The 21,869-nt window shown below is 34.6% G+C and overlaps 1 protein-coding gene across 1 annotated transcript in view; it reads left to right on the top strand.

Annotated features, from left to right (window-relative positions):
* LOC105623123 overlaps positions 1-21,869 on the top strand; it is a 242,308-nt gene that overhangs the window by 191,716 nt on the left and 28,723 nt on the right. The window contains exons 7-9 of the mRNA XM_012204521.1: positions 18,542-18,670; positions 18,779-18,894; positions 20,447-20,669. Coding sequence (XP_012059911.1) covers positions 18,542-18,670; positions 18,779-18,894; positions 20,447-20,669 — 468 coding nt within the window. The remainder of the gene's footprint in view (positions 1-18,541; positions 18,671-18,778; positions 18,895-20,446; positions 20,670-21,869) is intronic.

The raw sequence follows: 21,869 nt of genomic DNA on the forward strand, positions 1-21,869 counted from the left end.
AGAGAGAGAGAGAGAAAGAGATAAGTACGATTTCAAACAATCATGATTAATGGATGTCGCGAAACGATATGGGATGGAAGACGTAATAAGAACTTGCAAAGACGTAGCACCCTGCGAAATAACTACTACGAGTAATTTGTAGAAAATGTATACAGGATGTGTACAAGATTCAACTAGAAGTGAAAACCTCATTTACATCATACTAAGCAATCTGGATTAACCTTTAGAGGATAAAGCTCTATTTTTAACAGTGAGCTCTATAATATACTGAAGCGAACCTTCCCTATATTAAATTATAGAAAACTGCGGCCCGTCGAAGAAAAGAAAAGCAAGCAATATTGGTCTTTTTGACTCTTTTCTACTTATAGTAGTAAAATAGTATTAATCAGCGAATCCCTGAAAATAAAGAAAACAATACCAACTTTGCATTAGAATGTTGTTTAGGGAGACATCCTTGCTTCTCGAGCTCGTTGCAATATGTTATAGAGCTCACTGATTTTTAAAATCATACAGCTCTTCCTTCAGTAAAATTGGTTATAATTAAATTATAAATTATAAATTCGTGATTTTATTGTATTCTCTACTTTAAAATATAACACTGTTTTTCTCGTCGCCACTATAAGTAACTTCTTCTATAAAAGTCAATAAAAGAAAACAGTGTAATAATAAATCTGATAATAAATGTGTTAATAATTAATTATTTGTCAAGTGTTCTCAAATAACTCGACTTTATAATGTCTTTTCCTAATATCATGTATAACATATTTCTTCAAAGACGCTAAAAACAATATATAAATACCTATTATTTAGGGATTAGGTTGATTCAGATTTTCATTGCGAACATTACAACATTTCTTCTTCCCTGCTATGCTTCTCTAACATTGTGGAAATATTGTTGAGATTCTCTTCTGGATAAAGTAATACCTACTACTTCATGACAAGCGACACAAATTGAATCGAAATTTCTTGGCTACTGTGCCAACAAATTGTATTTAACAATGGTAGCTTTATAGTTTATATTGCGTGTTTCCCGTGTATCCTTGTTCTATGCGGAATTTATCCAATACTTTTCTGTTCTCTTTCTTTCCATCTCTTTTACGCAAAAATAATTATTATCGAATACATACAGACATTGTAATAGCTTCTTCGCATTAAGAGAATAGCTAGCCGTGAATGCAAGAGGAATTATTTTTTAATGGAGTCATTATTCATTGTTCGTGTTTGCTCGTCCTCGCGTATTCGTTACTGAGTATTGAAACTATCCGGCACATTATTACGACATTTTTCCCGTATTGAATAAAATCGAATGCATGCATACTGCGCACTCCTTATTTCCTAAAAGAAACGAATTATTATATTTCTCGATAATCCAATATGAAATATTCGGATACAAGAATATATCTCACATGGCTTTTCACTTATTCTTTCTAATGCCTTCATTTTAATACCATTCTCACAATTGTGATAATTTTATTATTTATATACGTACATTACAAAATGTTCTTAATTCCTTAAAAAAATTATCCTACGTATGCATATAAATCTGTTAATTTACGCGAATATAGTTTTATTCAGAAGATTTCATGAAATTGTGATACAAGTAAAATGCTTACGTGAGCTTTCGTCCATGTTGGTACATGAATTAAATATTCATAACGCGATAGATACAACTCGCAACCAATTGGGATGTACCAAGTTAACCGCAAATGTTTTGACTTGGAACTTGAAACTGAAAGGACTTAAATCCGGAGTCAAAACGTTTGCCTTTACTACGCTTGGTAAGTACATTTCAAATGGTTGCGAATCAATCGTGTTATAAATATTTAACTGCGAATCGATATTTGCGGAAATCCACACAAAGACATTTTACTTGTATTAAATTTATTCTTGAAACCTCTCTCGTTAACATTATTATTTTATTTCATTTCAATAAAATTGTAAATTGAATGAACAACGCGCAATAATCGTTCTGCAATTTTCCCCTTTTTTTTTCATCTCCTTCGCTATCCCTCGAAACGAACCGACATGCCATTTTCAACCATCGCCACCGGGAAGGGTCAAGTGTTCATCGTTCTCGTTGACCGTAGGGTCGCATAATGCCCTCCTTCGAAATTCAAGTCCCGAACAGAGTCGTCCATTGCGACACGATCGATCTTATCCGCCGAACGTACGTTCGCTTTCTCGCCCGAACCGCGAGTTATACGGAGACGACGAAATCGTACGCCTCGACTCCCCGCGTGATTTCCTCTTTCCCCATTTCGCTCGCTTTATTTCACGGACGAAATTCCCCGAATTGGGAAAGCCGACGGAATAGGTGAGCTTACGTTACCCTGAGATATTGGAAGTAACGACAGACACGAGAGACCGCAAGCAGTTTCCAGCTACGGCGGAGAGGATTCTATCATTGATTTGTCGGTAGAAATGCCATTCCCTGCATTGGAACGAGCACGATCGAGTGATGGGGGATATTTCTAGACGCGCTATTTAGAAGCATGGGGAAATGTCATTGTTAAATTTCCACTCGATATTTCTTTCTAATTGTGAATCACAATTAAACATAGACGGAGACTTCCTTATGGAAAAGAGATAAAATATTTGTTATTTTATCTCTTTGTTGTATTCTATGTGCGAAATATATTTCTATGTATACATCGTCAATATTCGTCAATCGTGTTATTTTGAAATTATCTCCCTTCCCCTCATTTGGATGATTCTTCACATTCAGAAAAGTCTCCGTCCTTACAATTAAAAATAATTTTTAATGAGGAGGAAAAGATTTCTTCCTACAGCAGAGCGAACTCAGCGAATTAAATCGAACAGATTCATTGTCAAAATTCAATTACCGCCGCAATCAACGATTATTCACAAAAGAAATTTGAAGCAACCACATTGAGGGTCTCATTGCTACTAAGAACGTCAATTAATATCAACTTGATGTCACAATAATGTCGCATAAAATAATCTGTATTGTAGACGTGCAATAAAACTTTACTGCGTGCGTAAAAATCATAACGAATATATTATATATATCCGTTTTATATAATATATATATATATATATATATCCGTTTTCTTCTTGCAAGTCTTCGAAATATTTCCTTGATCGCCAACTATCTTAAATGTTTTCCAAGGGAAAATTCTCCTTATTGCTGGGATCATTAATGAAACAACTGCAATTGTCGTCATTCTCGTATTTCCTCATCGATATTATCGCATCTCGCTCGAAAGTTCCTAATTATGATGCAATTGATGTTATGTATAATTAATCAACTCATTAATTTTCTGTTTTATGTATCCAATAAATTTATTTGTATGCGGAAAATATGCTTTCTCTTGCTTAATAACTTTTGCGATTTAAAACACATCTTTTCCTCGTTAATAATTGCCTTCAATTGTAATTTATAATATATAATAAATTAAAAACAAATCTCGAGTAAAAATTTAAACATTTCTCTATGCTTCTAAATTTCTATGCAAAGCTCCTTTCATCGCTCGCGGTTACAATTGCGTTAATTCCGTTTTTATTTTTTAGCTGCTTTTAAAAAAAAATTGCACGACACGATAAAAGCTATGTTTTTTTTTAATATTTAAATCGATCTTCACATGTTGAGTATCATTTCAATTTGATTGTAGAATGCAGAATCAATAAAAAGTATAGTTTTTAACAGATAGATAAACAAGTGAGAAGCTCCATATGTAAAATATCGCGAGTGTTATTGCCGTTTTTAAATATTTGTGGAAGTAGCTTTCTGCGCGAGATTAAATGAAAACGCGAGTCAAGTTCGGCAAACGTAAATCGAAACATTTGACAGTTTTAAAAGTAAATATTAAATCCATTATTTGTGCCGCCAGATGTGTGCATCGATATTTGTTGCGTCGTGCAATTATATTAAAAATAAACGCAATCGTTCCGATATGAAAAAGAAGCATGTCGATTAATAAATATCAAAATATCTGCGCTTGTCCGTCATTATTACTTTGTAAACGTAACGTTATTCCGGAATGTTTAACGAAAATTTATGCTGTCTGGATGAGAAACGCGAAGTGGCAGACGATCGTATCACGCAGTTTTTCGAATAAAAGTGATTTCTGCGCGTCATATCCGCGGACATTGCATTATTCCCCATCCGTAGAGACCAAGACAATCGGACGATTGCAAATCGATCGTAGACATCAGGCTAGCGAAATATCGAATTGCTCTCAAGACACATTGTCTGCACTCGGAGAAAGGTCTCACGTTTATCTCTCCGTCGTTCCGTCGACGGAAGACAGGATGACCGTCGCGGGAAATGGAATGTCACATGGAGAAAGTGCAAACTGTCGGAAATTTATTAGACCCGCGAGATAATTTTACCCGCGGAGAATCTTATTGAGAAATTATGGCACTCGTGATTTTACGTGCAACGTACGTGCATTACCAGACGCAGAAACGTAATTGTCGTGAGCAGAGTAATTTGTACTTACAAGGCTTAATCTTCTTGAAAAGGAGCTCCCTGTTTATGATAATTGTCAATCATGCATCGATAGCTACTAACATTTATCGCTAACGTTTTGTAATTTTTATAACAAAATTGAACTGCAGAAAGCATTTTTTGATTTTGCTCGATTTTTGACCTGTTTTAAATAGAATTATGGTATATAGTGAGTATTAAAGAACACACGAGCTCGCTTATTAAATTATAACATAGATACAAATCTGAAAATAAATTGGTTGAACTCTCAAAATAATTACGTAGAAATTTTAAATAAGAGCACGATGAGTAATTCTGCAAAAAATTTTAATATTCTATAGAATTATTCGAATCTATGGCCGAATGATTTTGATAAGTATATCTAAAAATTAGTTCTGAAAATAATTTTGTTAATTCAAAATAATTATGTAGGACTCAAAGTGACCAACCAATTTGTGCGTCCTACATAATTATTTAGTTAGATAGAACATTTTGCATAAAAATTTAACAGATTTGAAAATTTAATTATGTTGGAATTAATTTTGTTGGAAACCATCGAAATAATTTATGTAGGATGCTTAAAGTGATCAACCAATTTGAGCGTCTTATATAATTATAAAAATTTAACAGATACAGATTTGAAAATAATTTATCATTCTGCATCATTGCTGCTATTGGAATATTACAACACATAATATTCCAATTACCTTAAAATTAAATGTGCAAAATTAAATGTACTATGACATCGTATGTCTCGTCGATTATCTCTCACTGTCCGAAATGCGGAATTATGTTAGAGACTTATCTCCTGTGCTCTGAGATGAATGTCCTCGCGTATATCTCATCACTGGTCTTGCGAACGAACAGTCGGATGACCGTCGCGAGAAATAGAATGTCCCGCGAAAAGCGCAGCCTGTCAGGAATTTATTCGCCTTCTTATACCGGAGCTTCACAGATGCGACCTCAGTCGAGGAGGTACAAGACTCTTTTTCTTTTCCCTTCGAGGGTGGTGAAAAGGTGCCACGAATTTTCTGAATTTCATCCGTCGCAAAAGGAACAGTCTCGGAAGGATGACGGGAGAGAGGAAGGATGAAAAGACACGAGGAGTCGAAAGAGAAGGAAAGAGTGACATGACACGCGGCAGGATATTGTGTCTTGGAGTCTACCACGTTTCCACTTCGAAACAGCTATGTTCAATCGGTTGAAATTTACTCTGACTACGATACCCTTTCCCACTTATCTTTCTCAAGTCGAGGTTGAGACACAGATCGTTGCGTGCGAGATGCGCGAGTAAAATACCGCACCAGCGACCGCGTATGAAGAGAAATCGTAAATTCCAAAATTGGCAATGAAGGACCACGTTTCAATAAGCGTGCATGTTACCGCGACGTAACAGACGCAATAAAGCGAAAGATTGCGTTTTCACGATCAAGAACAATTTTTATAAAACGGAAATGAAAAAGTAGTTTGGCGATATACGATTCCGATTCAGTACCTTTAACACCTTTCCTCGCGAAATTGATTCTGGAGCAAGTAAATACACGTAGGAAGTGATTGTATATACTTAATCAAAAAGCAACATCCTCAATATTAAAATTTTATCTGCTATAATCACATACACACACATATACACGCGCGCGCGCGAATATTGTTGAAACATTTGCATGAATTTCACATACTTTCACTGCCTTATTTTTATTTATACTCTAATTTTTATTCATACGTATCCTTCATATGTTTGCAAAGCACATTTGAGTAACGGGGCGAACTTTCCACTGTCACTTCCCTCCGGGGTCATGTTTATAAATTTAAATCCGCGCGCGATAAACGAATCAATATCGATGCAGATGAGGCGAAAATCCGAAATATGGTCACCGGGCAAACCCACTGTCGATCGAAAACTTTCCGAGAGTTATTTTAATTCCAATCTGACCGACTTTACGATGAGAACAGGCTATCTCGGACGATTATTTTTCCGGGAATTTTAAGAGGATCCTTATCATTCGATGACTTAACGTAGAGAAGAAAACCAGGTCATGACAACGTAATCTTCTAAACGATCTAAATGAGAATTGACTCCTCTTCTTTAATTTTTAAAAGCACATTTTCCACAATTCGCAAGTAAGAGATATCGATCAAACCCAATTACTTTTAGAAAAATGAACTAATTAGTGTTTCAATAGATTGATTAGCTCTATCAATAACTGATAATATTGCATCAATAGTTGATAAAATACCATCAGTTACCGTATAATTAAACAGTTTATTGGAACGCTAATCAATTTTTTCTTTAAGGGTAATCTTGATTGAAATCTTTTTACATGTAAAAAATTTTGTTAAAAATTATAATAAATGTATTGTGATTCTAAGTGATCTTTTTGTGATTGAATTAATTTTTTATTATAACACAGTAAAGCATTTCTCTTTGTACACTGAAAGAAAAGTTTTTGTTATTTACGACTAAATTATATATTATATATGATTTATGTATATAAATTTATTTATATACATAAATTATATATATTATAAATTATATATATTATAAATTATATATTATATAATATATACCATAATTATAATAAAATTATTATGGTTAAAATGTCAGTAACAATATGTTTTATTAACAATTATATATGGTTGGCTAAAAATTACTTCAAATTATTATTATAATAGAACAGTTGCAATTATTGTAATTGAACTATAATGATTATAAGTTAAATTATAGTAATTGTAAATTATTCTATTTATAACCATTTCATTTCTAATATTATAAAATAACCATAATTATAGTAACATGTAATTATAGTCATAAATATCAAAAATTTCTCTGAGTGCAATTTCTGAAAGTGCATTTCCCACACAAACTCATAAATAACTAGACATATCGTCGATCAAAATTTATCAATCTTGACTGACATCTTCTTACACGGAAAATTTTATTAAAAATTTATGATAAATATATTATGATTCTAAGAAACCTTGTAATCGAATTAATATTTCCTATAATAATAAGATAAATACTTCTTTTCTTTCTGAAAATATATGTTTCACATAAATTCACAAATAACTAGCGATATTATCGATTAGACTTATCTTGTAATATTTTTTTATATTCCTTGACTGATATTTCTTTATACGTATTATATTTATCTAAAACTTAAAATATGTTGTGACTTCAAGTGACCTCTTTATGATTGAATTATAATAGTTTCTTTATAGTAGTTTTATAATGATGCTATCATTTATAGTATCTATACAAAGAGAAAATGTAACTGTTTTAACTAAAAATTCAATATAAGTTCAGTTAACTTGTAAAAATCTCGACGTTGAAATAATAGTCAAATAATCTATTGAAAAATATACGTCACAGGAACAAGAGCCTCCAAGAATATCACTGAGCAGGATAAAAGATGATAACCGTGAAATACCGCGCAAAAAATCTTTTCATCGCGAACGTCGTGGCCACATCTTATGAGGCAGAGCTTGCTTGGAGCGCCTTATCCGTGTCGTGTCGGAAACTTTTTAATGAAATGTTGTGACAAGCGCATAATACGCGCCCAGACGAAACTTCCGGAGACGATGTTGGCAGAGAGCTCCACTCACAATGAGCCTCGCGATTCACAACTTTCTTTCGGCGATCGCCGAATTGTTGAATTTAATTATTGAAGTGAGTCAAACGCAAGAGAGAAAGAGAAAGAGGTGAATGAGATACTATACTTAACATTCATTCTGTCGCTTGCACCTGCGACGATCGAACTCGCGGTGCAAATCGTTGAATACATTAGATGCGAAAGACCATGATTAAACCGCGAGGCGACGAAACGTGCCGAAACAATAACGAAATAAGTTTCTGTTCCTCCAGAGAAGCGAGATGGGATTCAAGCGATATGAAAGTTCGTGAGAAATTTCAGCCGAGGCTCGACGTACCAAACTCTGCGCGACTCTCTGGACAGAGAGACGGGGGACGATACCTCGGAACACCGACGAATGGTACATTTTGCCAACGGCTTAGCGAAAGTTTAACTTCTTGCGATTCTGCGGAAATTTGTAAACGTTCTGTACGGGGCAGAAGGTAACACAATGTTTCTGCTTCGAAAGCGGAGCGGATACAAAACGAGAAAGTAACAAAGAGGGTGTCACAACTCGAGCTTCATTAAGAAACAACTCATCGAGTTTGCAGAACGGGATACCATTATGCTGTGGTAATTGTCATCTATAACTCCATAAGCGTGTAAGAAGAGCTCGCAGGTCAATTATGATTATTTCAACAAAAATATTAAATATTATAATTTGTACTATGTCGGAATCTCTCTCTGAAGTATTATAAATGAAGATTGATGAGGAAGAAAATTATTTATATCTTTATTCTTTCTAATAATCTTTTCTTTATAATCTTTAAACTTTTATTAATAACGATTTGAATAAAAATAAAGTCGTAGTTAAAAGATTTAAAAAAAGAGTAGTCTATTTATAAAAAGAGAAATATTAAAAATCATGATCGTTTAATTTTGTTATTTTTTCGGGCAAAGAACAAAGAAAAAACTTCTATATTAATATTGTTAATGATCATTTTTCTGATAAATGAAAGAACAATTTTCCGAAAAATCGTAAAAAAGTTCCTTCATTTTTATTCCTATGTCGATATCTCGGAAAGCGCTTTCCGCTTTTAATAAACGTAATAGAGTGTAAAGCACCGAGATAAAGCATACCTCTATTCCTGTGCCTGTAGAGCTTCTCGACCCAACATCAACCATGCCCCAGTCTCATGCCTGTTACCACTAGGACCTCGAGAACAACATTTCAAGGCGAATCTGGCCACTGTGGCGATGGCCTCGGTGAATCCTCCAGAAACACTGAATTGTTTCCAGAAACAACTACATACCTCGGGCATTTACCAAATTGCGCATTTGATTAGAATACACCCGTCCTGTTTATTATTTATTATATAAATTTATTATTATAGATATTTGATTTTTGAAACACACAATAAAATGATATTTATATTCGAAATAATATTTGAAAATAATATCAAATAATTTTAATATCAAACTTCGTCTTTTTACAAGTAATCAAATTTCTTTTTTTAAATATTTAAAAAATACGTAAGATAATCACAATTGGATTTATTAAATGATTTCATTGATTAATTTCTTGTAGATTTAATGCATTTCTTATTATTGTTGTTATTATCACTAATATTATCTCTGATATTATTACCAGGATAATGTAGAAGGGCTTTGAATTTTGATAACATTGTGATATGCAGCAGTTTGAAGCACCTATTCTTGAATAATAACGAGAATATAATTTATAAAATAGAATGAAGAATACAGTGTGAAGAAATATAATGTAAAGAAGGAAGAAAAATAGTATTAGGTGTAATAAAAAGAAATCCATTATTTTTGCATGAAATTGAATAGAAAAATAATGGATTTCTTTTTACTTATACCTAATATAAAAGACTATTTGGAAATCATGAGTGCAACTTATATTTTATCTTCGAAAGTTACAATAAAAATTGTATACTTTGAAAGATTACTTCACTATTACTAATAAATTGAATAATGCTACATCAATTCGTTTTTTAAGTACAATACAACTATATTCAGTGCTCTTGAATAAAATAACTTGGACAATAACCGTTTAATCGTTTCACAATGTCCAGATAAATTTTCATGTCGTATTTCCACGGCCGTCACATCTGAAATTTCATATGTCGATGAAAACAACGAGAAATTTATTTATTCTTTTGAAATTTTACACACGTTCACGATTTACACTATGCTTTCGAACTGAAATTATTTAATTCAACGCGATGGGAACTCTAACGGACGAATAGAAATTTTTTAATTATTTAGCTCGGTAACATGGTCGAAGAAAAAAAGGGATTTCGATAATAATGCGTAGAAAAAGTCGGGAATGTTTTAATTGGAATGGCGAGAAGTTTAATTAATTGGATTGCGAAAACCTTTAAGTCTGCTGGAACATGGATAAGATTTTAAACTACGGCAATGTACCCCAACATCCCCAACGATGTAAAGCTTTAGCATTGAAACGTTTCCATAAATATTTTTCTCCCTAATATTTAATGAGTGACTGCCGAGACAGAAAAAGTGAAAAAAACGTGGAAGAAGATGGTTTAATTTATCTCAACTTATTTAGCAGTTCCTGATTCTATAATAAAACGTTCCTAAGTACTGGACTTAACGTTCTTGAAATAAAAAGTTAATACCCGGTTAATATCACTTAATACTCTTAAACATTATTTTATTTAAATTGTACTTAAATATAACTATTAACAAACAAGTATTAAAAACTCATTTAAAATTTTGATTACTAAATATCTAACAAGGTCAAATTTTATAAATATACTTCACTCTTTTACTATTTTCAATCTTTGGATATAAAATCAAAAAAATATTGATACGGAAAATATTATTAATATGAAAGTAACTCGAATATTTAATTCATAAATAATTCGTTGCTCTCGAACATAAAATCGCATATTTAAAATTTCCAAGACAAAATGACGTTTACGTGCGAAGAGCGCATTTCTGACGCTACCGTTGCCCCCAACCGGTGCCAAGCTATCATTCTATGATTTCGCAAAAGCGGTCTCGTGTAACAATGCATTTGCACCCAGGATGAACGGCAGCGCGGACGAAGACCGCCGTTCGCAATCAGGGGTGAATTTACAACGAGGCGCCGGCTCTATTTCACTACCGTGACGGAGCCGGCGACAACGACGACAGGATTAAATGCCAAGCTAGTCATAACCACGCCCCGGGGCTTAGAGACCCTTAGAACAATGGATGTTGCTTCTCAGTTCGACAAAAGTAACGCGCGCCACACTATGACAGGGGTTTATTATCTTCAAACGTGGAAAATTGAATCTGGCATATGTCAAGTTTTAATAAACGTGCAAATTTCGAGATTTTTAATATTTGAAATCGAAGATTTCTTCAAAATCTTTCATAAAAGATGAATATAATTTAATTTTGTTAATAGAAAAGAGTTAAGAGCAACAACAAGTTATTAATTGCTATCATTTATAATGGTACTTACAATATATATATATATGAAAAGCATACGTTTCGACTAGATCATTCTCAATGTTGGAAAATTATATATGTAAAAAAATTATAAATAAATATGTCCTGATAAAGGATTCAAAAAATTTCTTCTAATAAAACATTTAAACAAAAACATATCTAAATTCTATTAATTGGTATCAAACTAAGCTTGTATTTTAAATCTGATAACTCATATTACTTCTTTTGGAATTATGTGCTTAAAATTATAATAGGAAAGATATAATTTACTTCTCGATTTTACGCATATTACATATTATTTTATCGTGCGAGAGATTCGCCTTGGATGCGCGCGATCGAATCTACTTGTCACATAACAAATAAATCTCTGCTCGATTTGATAGTCGAAATAAACGAAACGGGCCAGTCTGTTTTCTCTAGTTTCTCGCAACATCGACTTGGTAATAGAGTGAAAGGAACTTAAGACTATTTTATGGTAACGATAAAAGGGGGAATAATGCTAATCTGGATAACAGGCAGACATCTATTTTCTAGAACACTGACTGCTTTCTCCTTTTTTCTCTTATTGCTGATTACAAGAGAAAAGGACGTTATTACTATATTACCAATTCCTCTGAGTCTTACATCTCTTTTGGATTACCACGGACGGGAGAAAAGCCGATGAAGCAATGAACCGACATGTCACAGGAGTTTTGAGCCGTGGAATTATCGATCCATCTACTGAAACGAATATCTTTTTTCTACGCGATTGCGTTCGTAGAGTATTTTTTCTGCGGTAGGTATACCTAAATTAAATGTTCGTTCATTCTACAATCTCGATAGTCCTCCTCATTTCTCTATGTATTTGATATTTCTTATTTACAGGCTGATTTCTCACATTTTTATTATTAACTAAGCAACGAGCAGTTAGCAATTAATTATTGATTTCACGAGTCTATTGGGGAGAAAGAGCAACGTTTATGGCAATTCGATAACATCATCACCCATTTTATCACCGCCATAATTGCTCGTCGATTTATACTCGATCACGCTCCTAATTGTCAATATTTTCTTCAGAATGGTAGAGACAATTAAATGACGAACTTGAAATTGAATTCAATTATTGAGTTACATTTTCTTCCGGCAGATAATAAAATAGAATAGAACACAATACTATGTCTGTCGTTTTCAGTGAGAGATAGAACTTCGGTGGACAACTCGACATGACGCGTATAGTCTACGTCGCACATAGGATGACGATGCACAATCATCTCCAATCAACATAGTTAATGGATTCACGACTATGTTTTACCATAATTACCTGACACCACCGCAATTGAAGTATTATGTCGAATACTTGATTTCAGATTTCATCGCGCCCAAGATGGCTGCGAAATGGCGACGTATCTATGCCGCATTAATAGCAGTAAATTGGATCTGGCGGTGCATTAATATCGCATAGCGCATATAGTACTGCATTAGTTACACACAGTTACATACGATATCTGCTGGCGCTATTCTGATTGCGTAATATAAACGTGGCATTTGCCCGCGTACCGGCACATCTAATGCAACTGCGTACGGTGTTATTGCCTCTACCGCGGGATTATTACCGTAATTGCATTTGTTACAACTCCCCGCGCAATCGTTTCCAGTAGCGCACCCTTTAAAACAACACGCGTGGGTTGGCCGTTTCTGCTTTTTTATAAAAAAAAAATTCGATTCGAATAATGCAAAAACTGTACGTGTTGCTTTCGTATCGCTGCACCGAAAAGTATAAAAATATAACAATATAACAGTATAACGTGTTTATAATGCGGTAATATATATATATAATATATAATTCCAAATTTGAAACAAATAAAGAATTATAAATAGATATTTGATAAACTATAAAATTTTGAAATGACCTTTTAATCTTCAAATAAAAATAAACAATTAATTCAAGGTTAATAAGAGATGTAATCGACTATCTAGACAATACAATCGGAAATATTTAGTCTCTTTTAATGTGGCTAATTAATACATTCAAAATTAAATATCAACAATTTGTTAATTTAAATTGACAAAGCTTCGTGACATGTTGGATTTTCCGTTTGAGGTGAGTACTTTTGGTTTTTTTATTAGTTTAAATTATTTTTAACTCCATATTTTGTATATTATAGAATTCACTATAATTGGGAAACCTGATAGTGACTCACTTGACGGATCGTTCAACGAAAATGAGTTAAGATCGTATGTAACTTTAAAGAACGTTCAAAATAAAGAAGATATTGTATAATAGAGTGTAATTAAAATTTTATAATTGAATCATTGGGCACCTCCGTCTGCTTTGATTCTCATTAGCCTTGAATTTATTGTTTATTTTTATTTAATGAAACTAATAGAATAAATGTCAAAATTTTCTCAGCGATACTAAGTATAATTCTATAAGACTGTTTTATGTGACTACGTAAACGATTTAGGAAATAAGAACCTTAAACAGTCAAGCTAAATCTTTAGCTGCTAAAATAATTTTGTGTGAATTTATAAATATATATATATATATATATTATTTTTTTTTTAAATTGCTCGTCGAAAAAAAAATTTCTCAGCGAAACACAGAAAAATGTAGAAATATTGCGCTGTAAAAGCACGCTTTTCTAAATACATTTGTCGCAATGAATCGTTCACTCTGCGAATCTTAATTAAACCGGTGTGTTAATCTTCGCACTGCATTTTCTTCTTCTCTCAACGATGATTAACGGCACGACAACGGCCGCTCTGGCATTTAACTTCGTGCACACCTGTCCTTTGTAACGTCATGGTAATTTATTAATGTCCATTACAAAGGAGGAGGGCGCCTTAATTATCACTCGCTCGAAAAGGAGCTGCGAATTGCAGAAATATTATGGTACTCCGGATTGCGACGGAAACGTAACCAGGTTCACTTTTCTCTCGTCGCAACTCAATGCAAGGCTGCTGAAGAATCGTGCCGAGGCACGAGGGTGAAGCAAGATACCTCCTTATAAAGGCTGCTTTCAGACCTGTCGCACTTCTTCTCGTGGAAAGACGGGAATTACGGCTCGACGCCTTTACGACGATGTAATCTCAACCGGATTAACATATACCCTGGCCGTTCGTGAATCTGTCTGCGCACCTTAAATTCCGCGAAGAAAGAACCCAAGACGATGGATTGTGGAGAGGCAAGGTCGTGGAATGAATAAAATCAAGGAGAGTCAAACTGCAAGAAATGGGTTTTGCTATTGCCAAGGTTTTTCTCTCCGTTGCCGTCATTGTCGTCATCGTTTCCCGAAAGGGTAACTCTGGTTGTATAATGAACCGCAACGGTGCTCCCTCGAAAGCAGTTTTTAGTCGTTCGGCAATGGATGCTCCCATTGCATTTCGTGGTATACGCTTGTACGTCTTGCATATCATTACTCTTTTACAAAGTTGTTGGAGGTGTTGCAAAGAAAATCGATTCCAAGTTTCTCATAGCTACATGCGATACGTGTTGCATCTGTTTGCGATATACATCCTCTGTAATTATAATTAAGTGAATACATACTTGGTTGATTAGTGCGATAATGGGCAATATCAATTTTATATTAATTTCTCTCCAATCAGATTTTAATTTTAATCGTACATTATACATACTTCCAACACGAATCGTCATAATCAAAAGTACTTATACAAAAGTTCATTAACAAAAAGAGTGAACTAAATATAAGATTACATGTGTTGCGTTTCTTTATAATGTATATAGTTTTAATTGTCGCATACACGAAGGACAGCATTATCGACGATAGCCCTTATAAACGTGTGAGATCGCAGCTATGTTTAATTAATAGAATCATTCTAATCATCGTGGAGTTCTTTTGCCACACGAACATCTTGTTACCCCATTGCACTCGGATTTTACTCCTTAATCACTTTATAATCAACGTGTTGAGGAGGCCAAAGCGAGCAGCGAAAGCGGTTTTCAGCGAACCGCTATTATGTTTCCAAAGGCGCCATTAATGAGGATAAAATGTTCTGCGGAACTTTATGCCACTCCGTCGCGCTGCTAAAGAACGTTCTTTCGCATTTAATTCTTCGATACTCCTTCTCGCGCGAATGAACGTACACTTAAAATCTCACAAAAATTGTGATCTCAAAATTGGAAATACGAGAGAGTGCAACAATGTCATATTTCCAAGAAAATTAAATGGTATGCGAAAAATACCCGAAAACTCACGCAAACGAAGAATCAAAAATTCCCCGAAAACATATGAGTGAATCTATGAGAAAATTAAACTTTTTTTTCCACATTTACGAAATGGAAAAAAAATTCGAAATCCCACATTTTTTCAAACTAGTATGTATTCATTCGATTTCAATACCGCGATTTATCGGAACTCCGCGGCTCGCTCGCTCAAATATCGCGCAGAAACGATGTTTCAGAATGACAAAGTTTCGGAATAACGCATTTTCCGACGCGTTGTATCGCTTGTTATTTTTTATTTTTTTTTTTATTTTTCGTTTTCTCTCGGATTTCGCGCATCCGTCCGAACCGTTGCGCATCGACGATCTCGACGTGGCTATTTAGCGCGAGGAGGTCTGATTTAGCAAACGGAAATATTCTCGCGACGCGAGACGAAAATTCAGAAAATTTGCATAAAAACCATATATTTGCACCGTACGATGCAAAACGAGATACCCGGATGAGAATTTCATGATGGAGAGTGGATCGACGGGGTCGAGTAGATTTTTAATTTACTTCGACGGGGATTTGTGCTGCAGGGCGTTATCTCGGGGGCATTTTGTAACGCATTTTACCGGTACGGTACAATACGGGATACCGCTGTCCGGATGGGCGGAAGCTTTCCCGTTTCTTTTATGCTCCATCCGATGGCTCGACGACGCGAGCCTCGCGCGAAATGGGGCTGGAGGAATCCGATTTTCTGGTGTTCGAACCGCTCGGGTAGAAAATGACGTACAGAGCTATTTCCGCGGCAACGATCCATTCCCGACCAACGCGACGACCCGCTTTTCCCTCGGCTATCTCCTAATGAAAATAATTACGGCCTGTTCATTGTTCGTGTGGATTCGAAGGGTGGGATCTAATTTATCGAGAGCGACAAGTTTGCGTGTAAGAGTGTTTGAAAGAGAAATAGAGAGGTAGATAGATAGATAGAAAGCGAGAAAGAGAAAAAAAACAAGAAAAATCCTGTTTTAATATCATTGCGAGAAATATAGCAGTTGTAACCGGATTCTGTAAATTAAATTGCGGAAAAATTATTTTAAAAATGTACCGATTAGTAACGCATCGATTAAAAATATATTTAATGAAACAAATTTGTAAAAAAACTTGAAATATCTAGTAATAATCGAAGTAGCACAAAGAGATCACGATCCAATGGTTATTAGATCGAGAACTAAGCGCGTGTAGCATATAATATATTGCAATTGATCCACAATCCATGTTGCACGCGATTAAAGTTAAGTATCGTGCATCTTGGGCGGGAAGGAAAGGTCAACACAGTTCGGGATAGTATATCTGAGATGAGATCACGAGACTTTGAGGTATGGAATTTCATTTTAACTGCAAAATTCAGCTGGCAAAATCGAACCGTGAGCAACGAAGTTTTCCCATTAATTTCTTCACGCTCGTACTTTGAGATAATTAATTAGAATTATGAGAAAAGTTTCTGAAGCACCTGTTACGTGTTTAGAACGGCTACTTCAGAATCTTGGCGAATATCACTATCGAATATTTTACATTGTCGCTCTCGCGGCACAAACTTGTAATAATAACGATGATGAACCAAGAGCTATATTCTGATTAATATTCACCATGAAATTCATTTGCATCCGTATTCAAATTTTAAAGGACTATCTTTCCTACAATCTCTCGAGGAATATTAAGTACAGCTTAAACATAAAAATTACAATAAAAATAAAAGTTTAATTTTACTTAGGTTTTCCAATTTTTCATTAATAAATTTTTTGTACAATATAAATACTGCGATATACAAAAAAACGAATAATGTTTATAATGTATACTCTCTAAATCTCAATCAGTGAATACTCATAATTTACTGAGTGTGGCATACTTGGTACTGAATTATCAGCATATTATATTAGCACATTTGGCACTAAATAATCAGTAAAATTCAACTATAAAAAAAATATAAAATTCATATATAAAAGAAAAGAAGTTTGAATGATATAGTTAAAATATCGATATTTACACGTTCTAATATATTGTAATTCTAATCTTATAATATCATATACGTTGAATGCGCTATACTTATATACTGAAGCAAGGTTCGCTATAGATTAGGGATACCACATTTCATTCATTAATTAATAGTGGCATATTTGGCACTGTTGTGCCAATCAGTGATTATCCATTGATTCCGATTTAGAGACCATGTATTTTCAAACTCTTGCAATTAATTTATATTAAAGAAAAAAAAGGGATTTCACCTACAGATATTAGGTCTAATATCTAAAGTTTTTTAATAGAAGACCAGCAATTATCTTCAGGCTGATTATTTGTCAATAACAGAGCACATCGTATAATACTGTCGACGATAATTACGAGGAGACCGCTTTTAATCATCACTCTACATAGTAATCCGGAGGCACGGACAATCTTCTTCGTAAAGCCACGCGATGACCCCTAATTGGCCACATTATTAAAATCGCATTTTCGTGATCCCAGCTGTGAGGGATCGTCCCTGCGAAGCGTACGGCGATGAAGTTCCCTCGTAAAATAAATCACGCTATCCCATCGCGGTAATTCGGCACAGCCGCTTCTGCCTTGCCGGTAATATTGGATATTTTCTTAATGGCGAAACTTCCACGGACTTACCCCTTCGAATCGAGTTCATCCTCGTGAACTCTCTGATAAATCGGTACACCGATTCTCAACCATTTTCGATAGTCTCTTACCCTTTGCCCTACCCTTCGCTCCACCTTTCCCATCCACCTATCGCTTTACCGGCGTTTATTCCGTTTATAAGACGAAGGAAGTCCTTAAACCGCCCCGGATGCATAGTCATCTTATATGGAAGCACTTCTATTCTCGTTGCAGCCATTGCACCAGCGATTACATCGCCGTTTACTCTGGTCCAACCACGTCAAGTCCGTTGTTGAAGATGCTCTGCGGCAAGGAGAAGACGACGCTGGTATACGAAGGTCAAGAACTCCTCGTTGAATTTAGGTGAGAAACGCATCTCTTTATCAACAGGACAGATGAGATCGATCGGTTTCGAGTTCTCAATCGATTTAAGTATCTTATCTTATGCCTTCAGAAATATTCATTTTACAGAACTGGTCCCGAAGTATCGCCCTTCGATTATAATGGCTTCGTCGCGACACTGAGTTTTATTGAAGTGACGACGGAAGCTCCAACGACGATTGCCACCGATAGCACGAATAAAACTCGTAAGTAATAAGAGAAAGCATATCTCTAGTAAATCATCGCATCGAGTGATCTAGTACTTATACACTTTTAATATATTTCTACTAAACTTTAATAAAAAATGATAAATAAAAGATTTGAAATAATTTAGATTCTACTAAAAAAAAAGGTCTACTAATAATAATCAAGCTTTTAAATAATAATCAAGCATTTAAAAGCTTTAATAAATAATTTTAATTAAATGTTGAGATAATCACAAAATATAATCAAAATCAACTAAACATCTATTTTACTTTTCTAAATATTATCTTATTTTTCTAATTACGGTTGTTGTTATTACATTTGATAGAGGAAAGTCACCGATACTGACATAAGTCTCCTAAAACGACACTCCCTTATTTCTCAGAAACTAACTATTACAATTTATTAACATTAATAAAATCATTTGTTTAATTAATTAAAGAAGTACAAACTCATAATTCGTATTTGTAGTTTTCTATACCAAATCTATACCAATTAAAAACGAATTCTACGAATGCGAAAATAAAATTCTTACGATTTTCTTTCAAAAAATTGCGTAGTCTAAATAATAGTAACTATAATTATTGACAATATTACGTCGTCTTAAATGCTTGTAATTTCATAAATCAATTTTATTTATACTATTTTTTCTCTTAGTTTATTCATAATATGATTTTAAATTTAAAATTAGGATGCAGCGTAAATCGCCACACCTGTCTGTAAAACAGATTATGAACTAATTTAATCTCTATAACATGCTTTATAGTGTCGAATAATTCTATTGGAACTGAAGGCAATACGGAAAAATTCTTGAAAAACTATTGTGTCACTTATTTGCATCTTGCAGAACAGCATAAAGTAAATATGTATATAAATATAATTTAATATATATATAATTTAAAAATGTTTTCTGACGAAGTGAAGAGATTCTGAAAAATCTTATGTTCATTTGTAGGTACTTTATATAGATAATTTCTATAAGAAAAAAAGAATAAGAATACACTGTGTAGTTTGGAATCCATTTTTTCAGATCCTCATTTTTTGCTTATCTTACGGGGCGAAAAAATTAATTATTGTAAACTTGTAAACAGTATAATAAAAAAGTATTATAAAAACTATTATAAAGTATTATAAAATAAAGTATTATAAAAAAGTATTAGAAAAAAGTATTATAAAAACTGCTTATATTGTCTGATAAAAGACACTTTTTAATTTGTTTTATTTATTAAAGTTCTTATTTTTTAAAGTTCTATTTTTATCTTTTGTTTAAGAAATATTGTCTAAAAATAAAGTAGTATGTCGGCGACTTTCCTATAATATTTACATCAATGTAATATATTATTATTATTATTACATTTGATAATATTTACGAATATTGCATCAATATAATAAACAAAATAAATTTGATAGACATATTGCAGACATATTATAGACTTTTTTAGTATATTCTTGTTTTCGTAGTTTTCTTCATATATGTTCCTGTTCACAGACAACTAATATCATAGCTTGATAATAAACTATTATCAAAGCTTATGTAGCTCTCCGATCTTTCAGTTGATTTGATGAAGTTTAATAACTACAACAATCGCGACCTCCATGACCATCGCAAGGACCAAGGTACCGTGACCAGCAGCTGCGATCTCGAGGTGAGCGGCGAGAAGATCCGAGCTGGCCACCATGATACCAGGGGCAAACCCAAGTCCACGACGTGCAAGCTTTTACTGCGTGGCCGTGCTTACGACACTGGACACGTTTCCATAGCCAGTTACAACCTCAGGTAACCTGATTCGCCCACCGTCACGAACCTTCAAGTCACACATTGAAACGCACGTGTGACTGCGGTCTTAGAAGGTGAAAAACCATATCCTTCTTTACTTCCACGCCGTTCTCTTCGTGTCTATTCGTTCGACATGTTTCTCTAACGTGAACCGAACACCGGTAAAAACTGTAGTCATGTAATGGAGAACACAACGTGTATATGTGGAATTGCGTTTCTCGCAAACGATTGTTCACCACTTTTGATCTGGCAAATCCCTACAAATCCGCAGCGGGTTGTACACGTAACGTTGAATTCGTGATAGTAAAGCACGGTAAAAACGGTCGGTGGTTTGTACTATTGAATAGTCAAGCGCCATAAGTTCCGATATACACTTTTATTACGTGTGAAGTAATATTATCCCGTATTCTCGTAAATCAGAGTGAAATGTCAATATTAATTAATATTCAGAAATCTGAGAATATCATGAAACTTTGGAATATCTAAGAATATCTAAGAACATGAAAGAAACATTATTCCGCAATCGTGCTGTTACGTCTACGCGCGAGACTCTTATTTCACAGTTAGTAGCAACTTGCGTAACTTATTGAAATGGCGCCAGAATGGGGATGGAGAAGGAAACCACCCCGAGACTCGTCGCGGCGCGTAGTCGCGGAAAGTAGCGTTAAATCACGCGAGGATACACCGGCGGGTCCGCATCCCTGGGATTTTCAATTATCATGCGCATGCTACGCCAACGACATGCGGAATGCGTATCTGAGTCTTCGGAGACGTGTTATGTACGTGTTCGTGGAAACGGAACATGCCGCGGCAAAGAGATGAAACTACTCTCGGAACCAACGACGACGACGACGAGTCGTATCTCCGACAACCCTCTCGACATCATATACGAACGCTCCACTGTCGGGCTTCGAAGTCGCTATCCTATATAACCGGTGGAAGATGTGTGAGTGCGCGCGCGCGCGCGCGCGTACTTACGAGACGCAGAACGGAGGGCTTTATTGAAGGTAGCATGAATTTTGAACGGAATATTGTAAATCCGAGCGCCAGGTGAACCGAGAAAGTATCTCCGAGCACGGGGAATATCGTTCATCTCTCACCTACCAAATCCTCCTCCGTGTCTCTCTCTCTCTCTCTCTCTCTCTCTCTCTCTCTCTCTCTCTCTCTCTCTCTCTCTCTCTCTCTCTCTCTCTCTCTCTC

The sequence above is a fragment of the Atta cephalotes genome (genome assembly GCF_000143395.1).
Source record: "Atta cephalotes unplaced genomic scaffold scaffold00053, whole genome shotgun sequence".
Classification (NCBI taxonomy): Eukaryota; Metazoa; Arthropoda; class Insecta; order Hymenoptera; family Formicidae; genus Atta; species Atta cephalotes.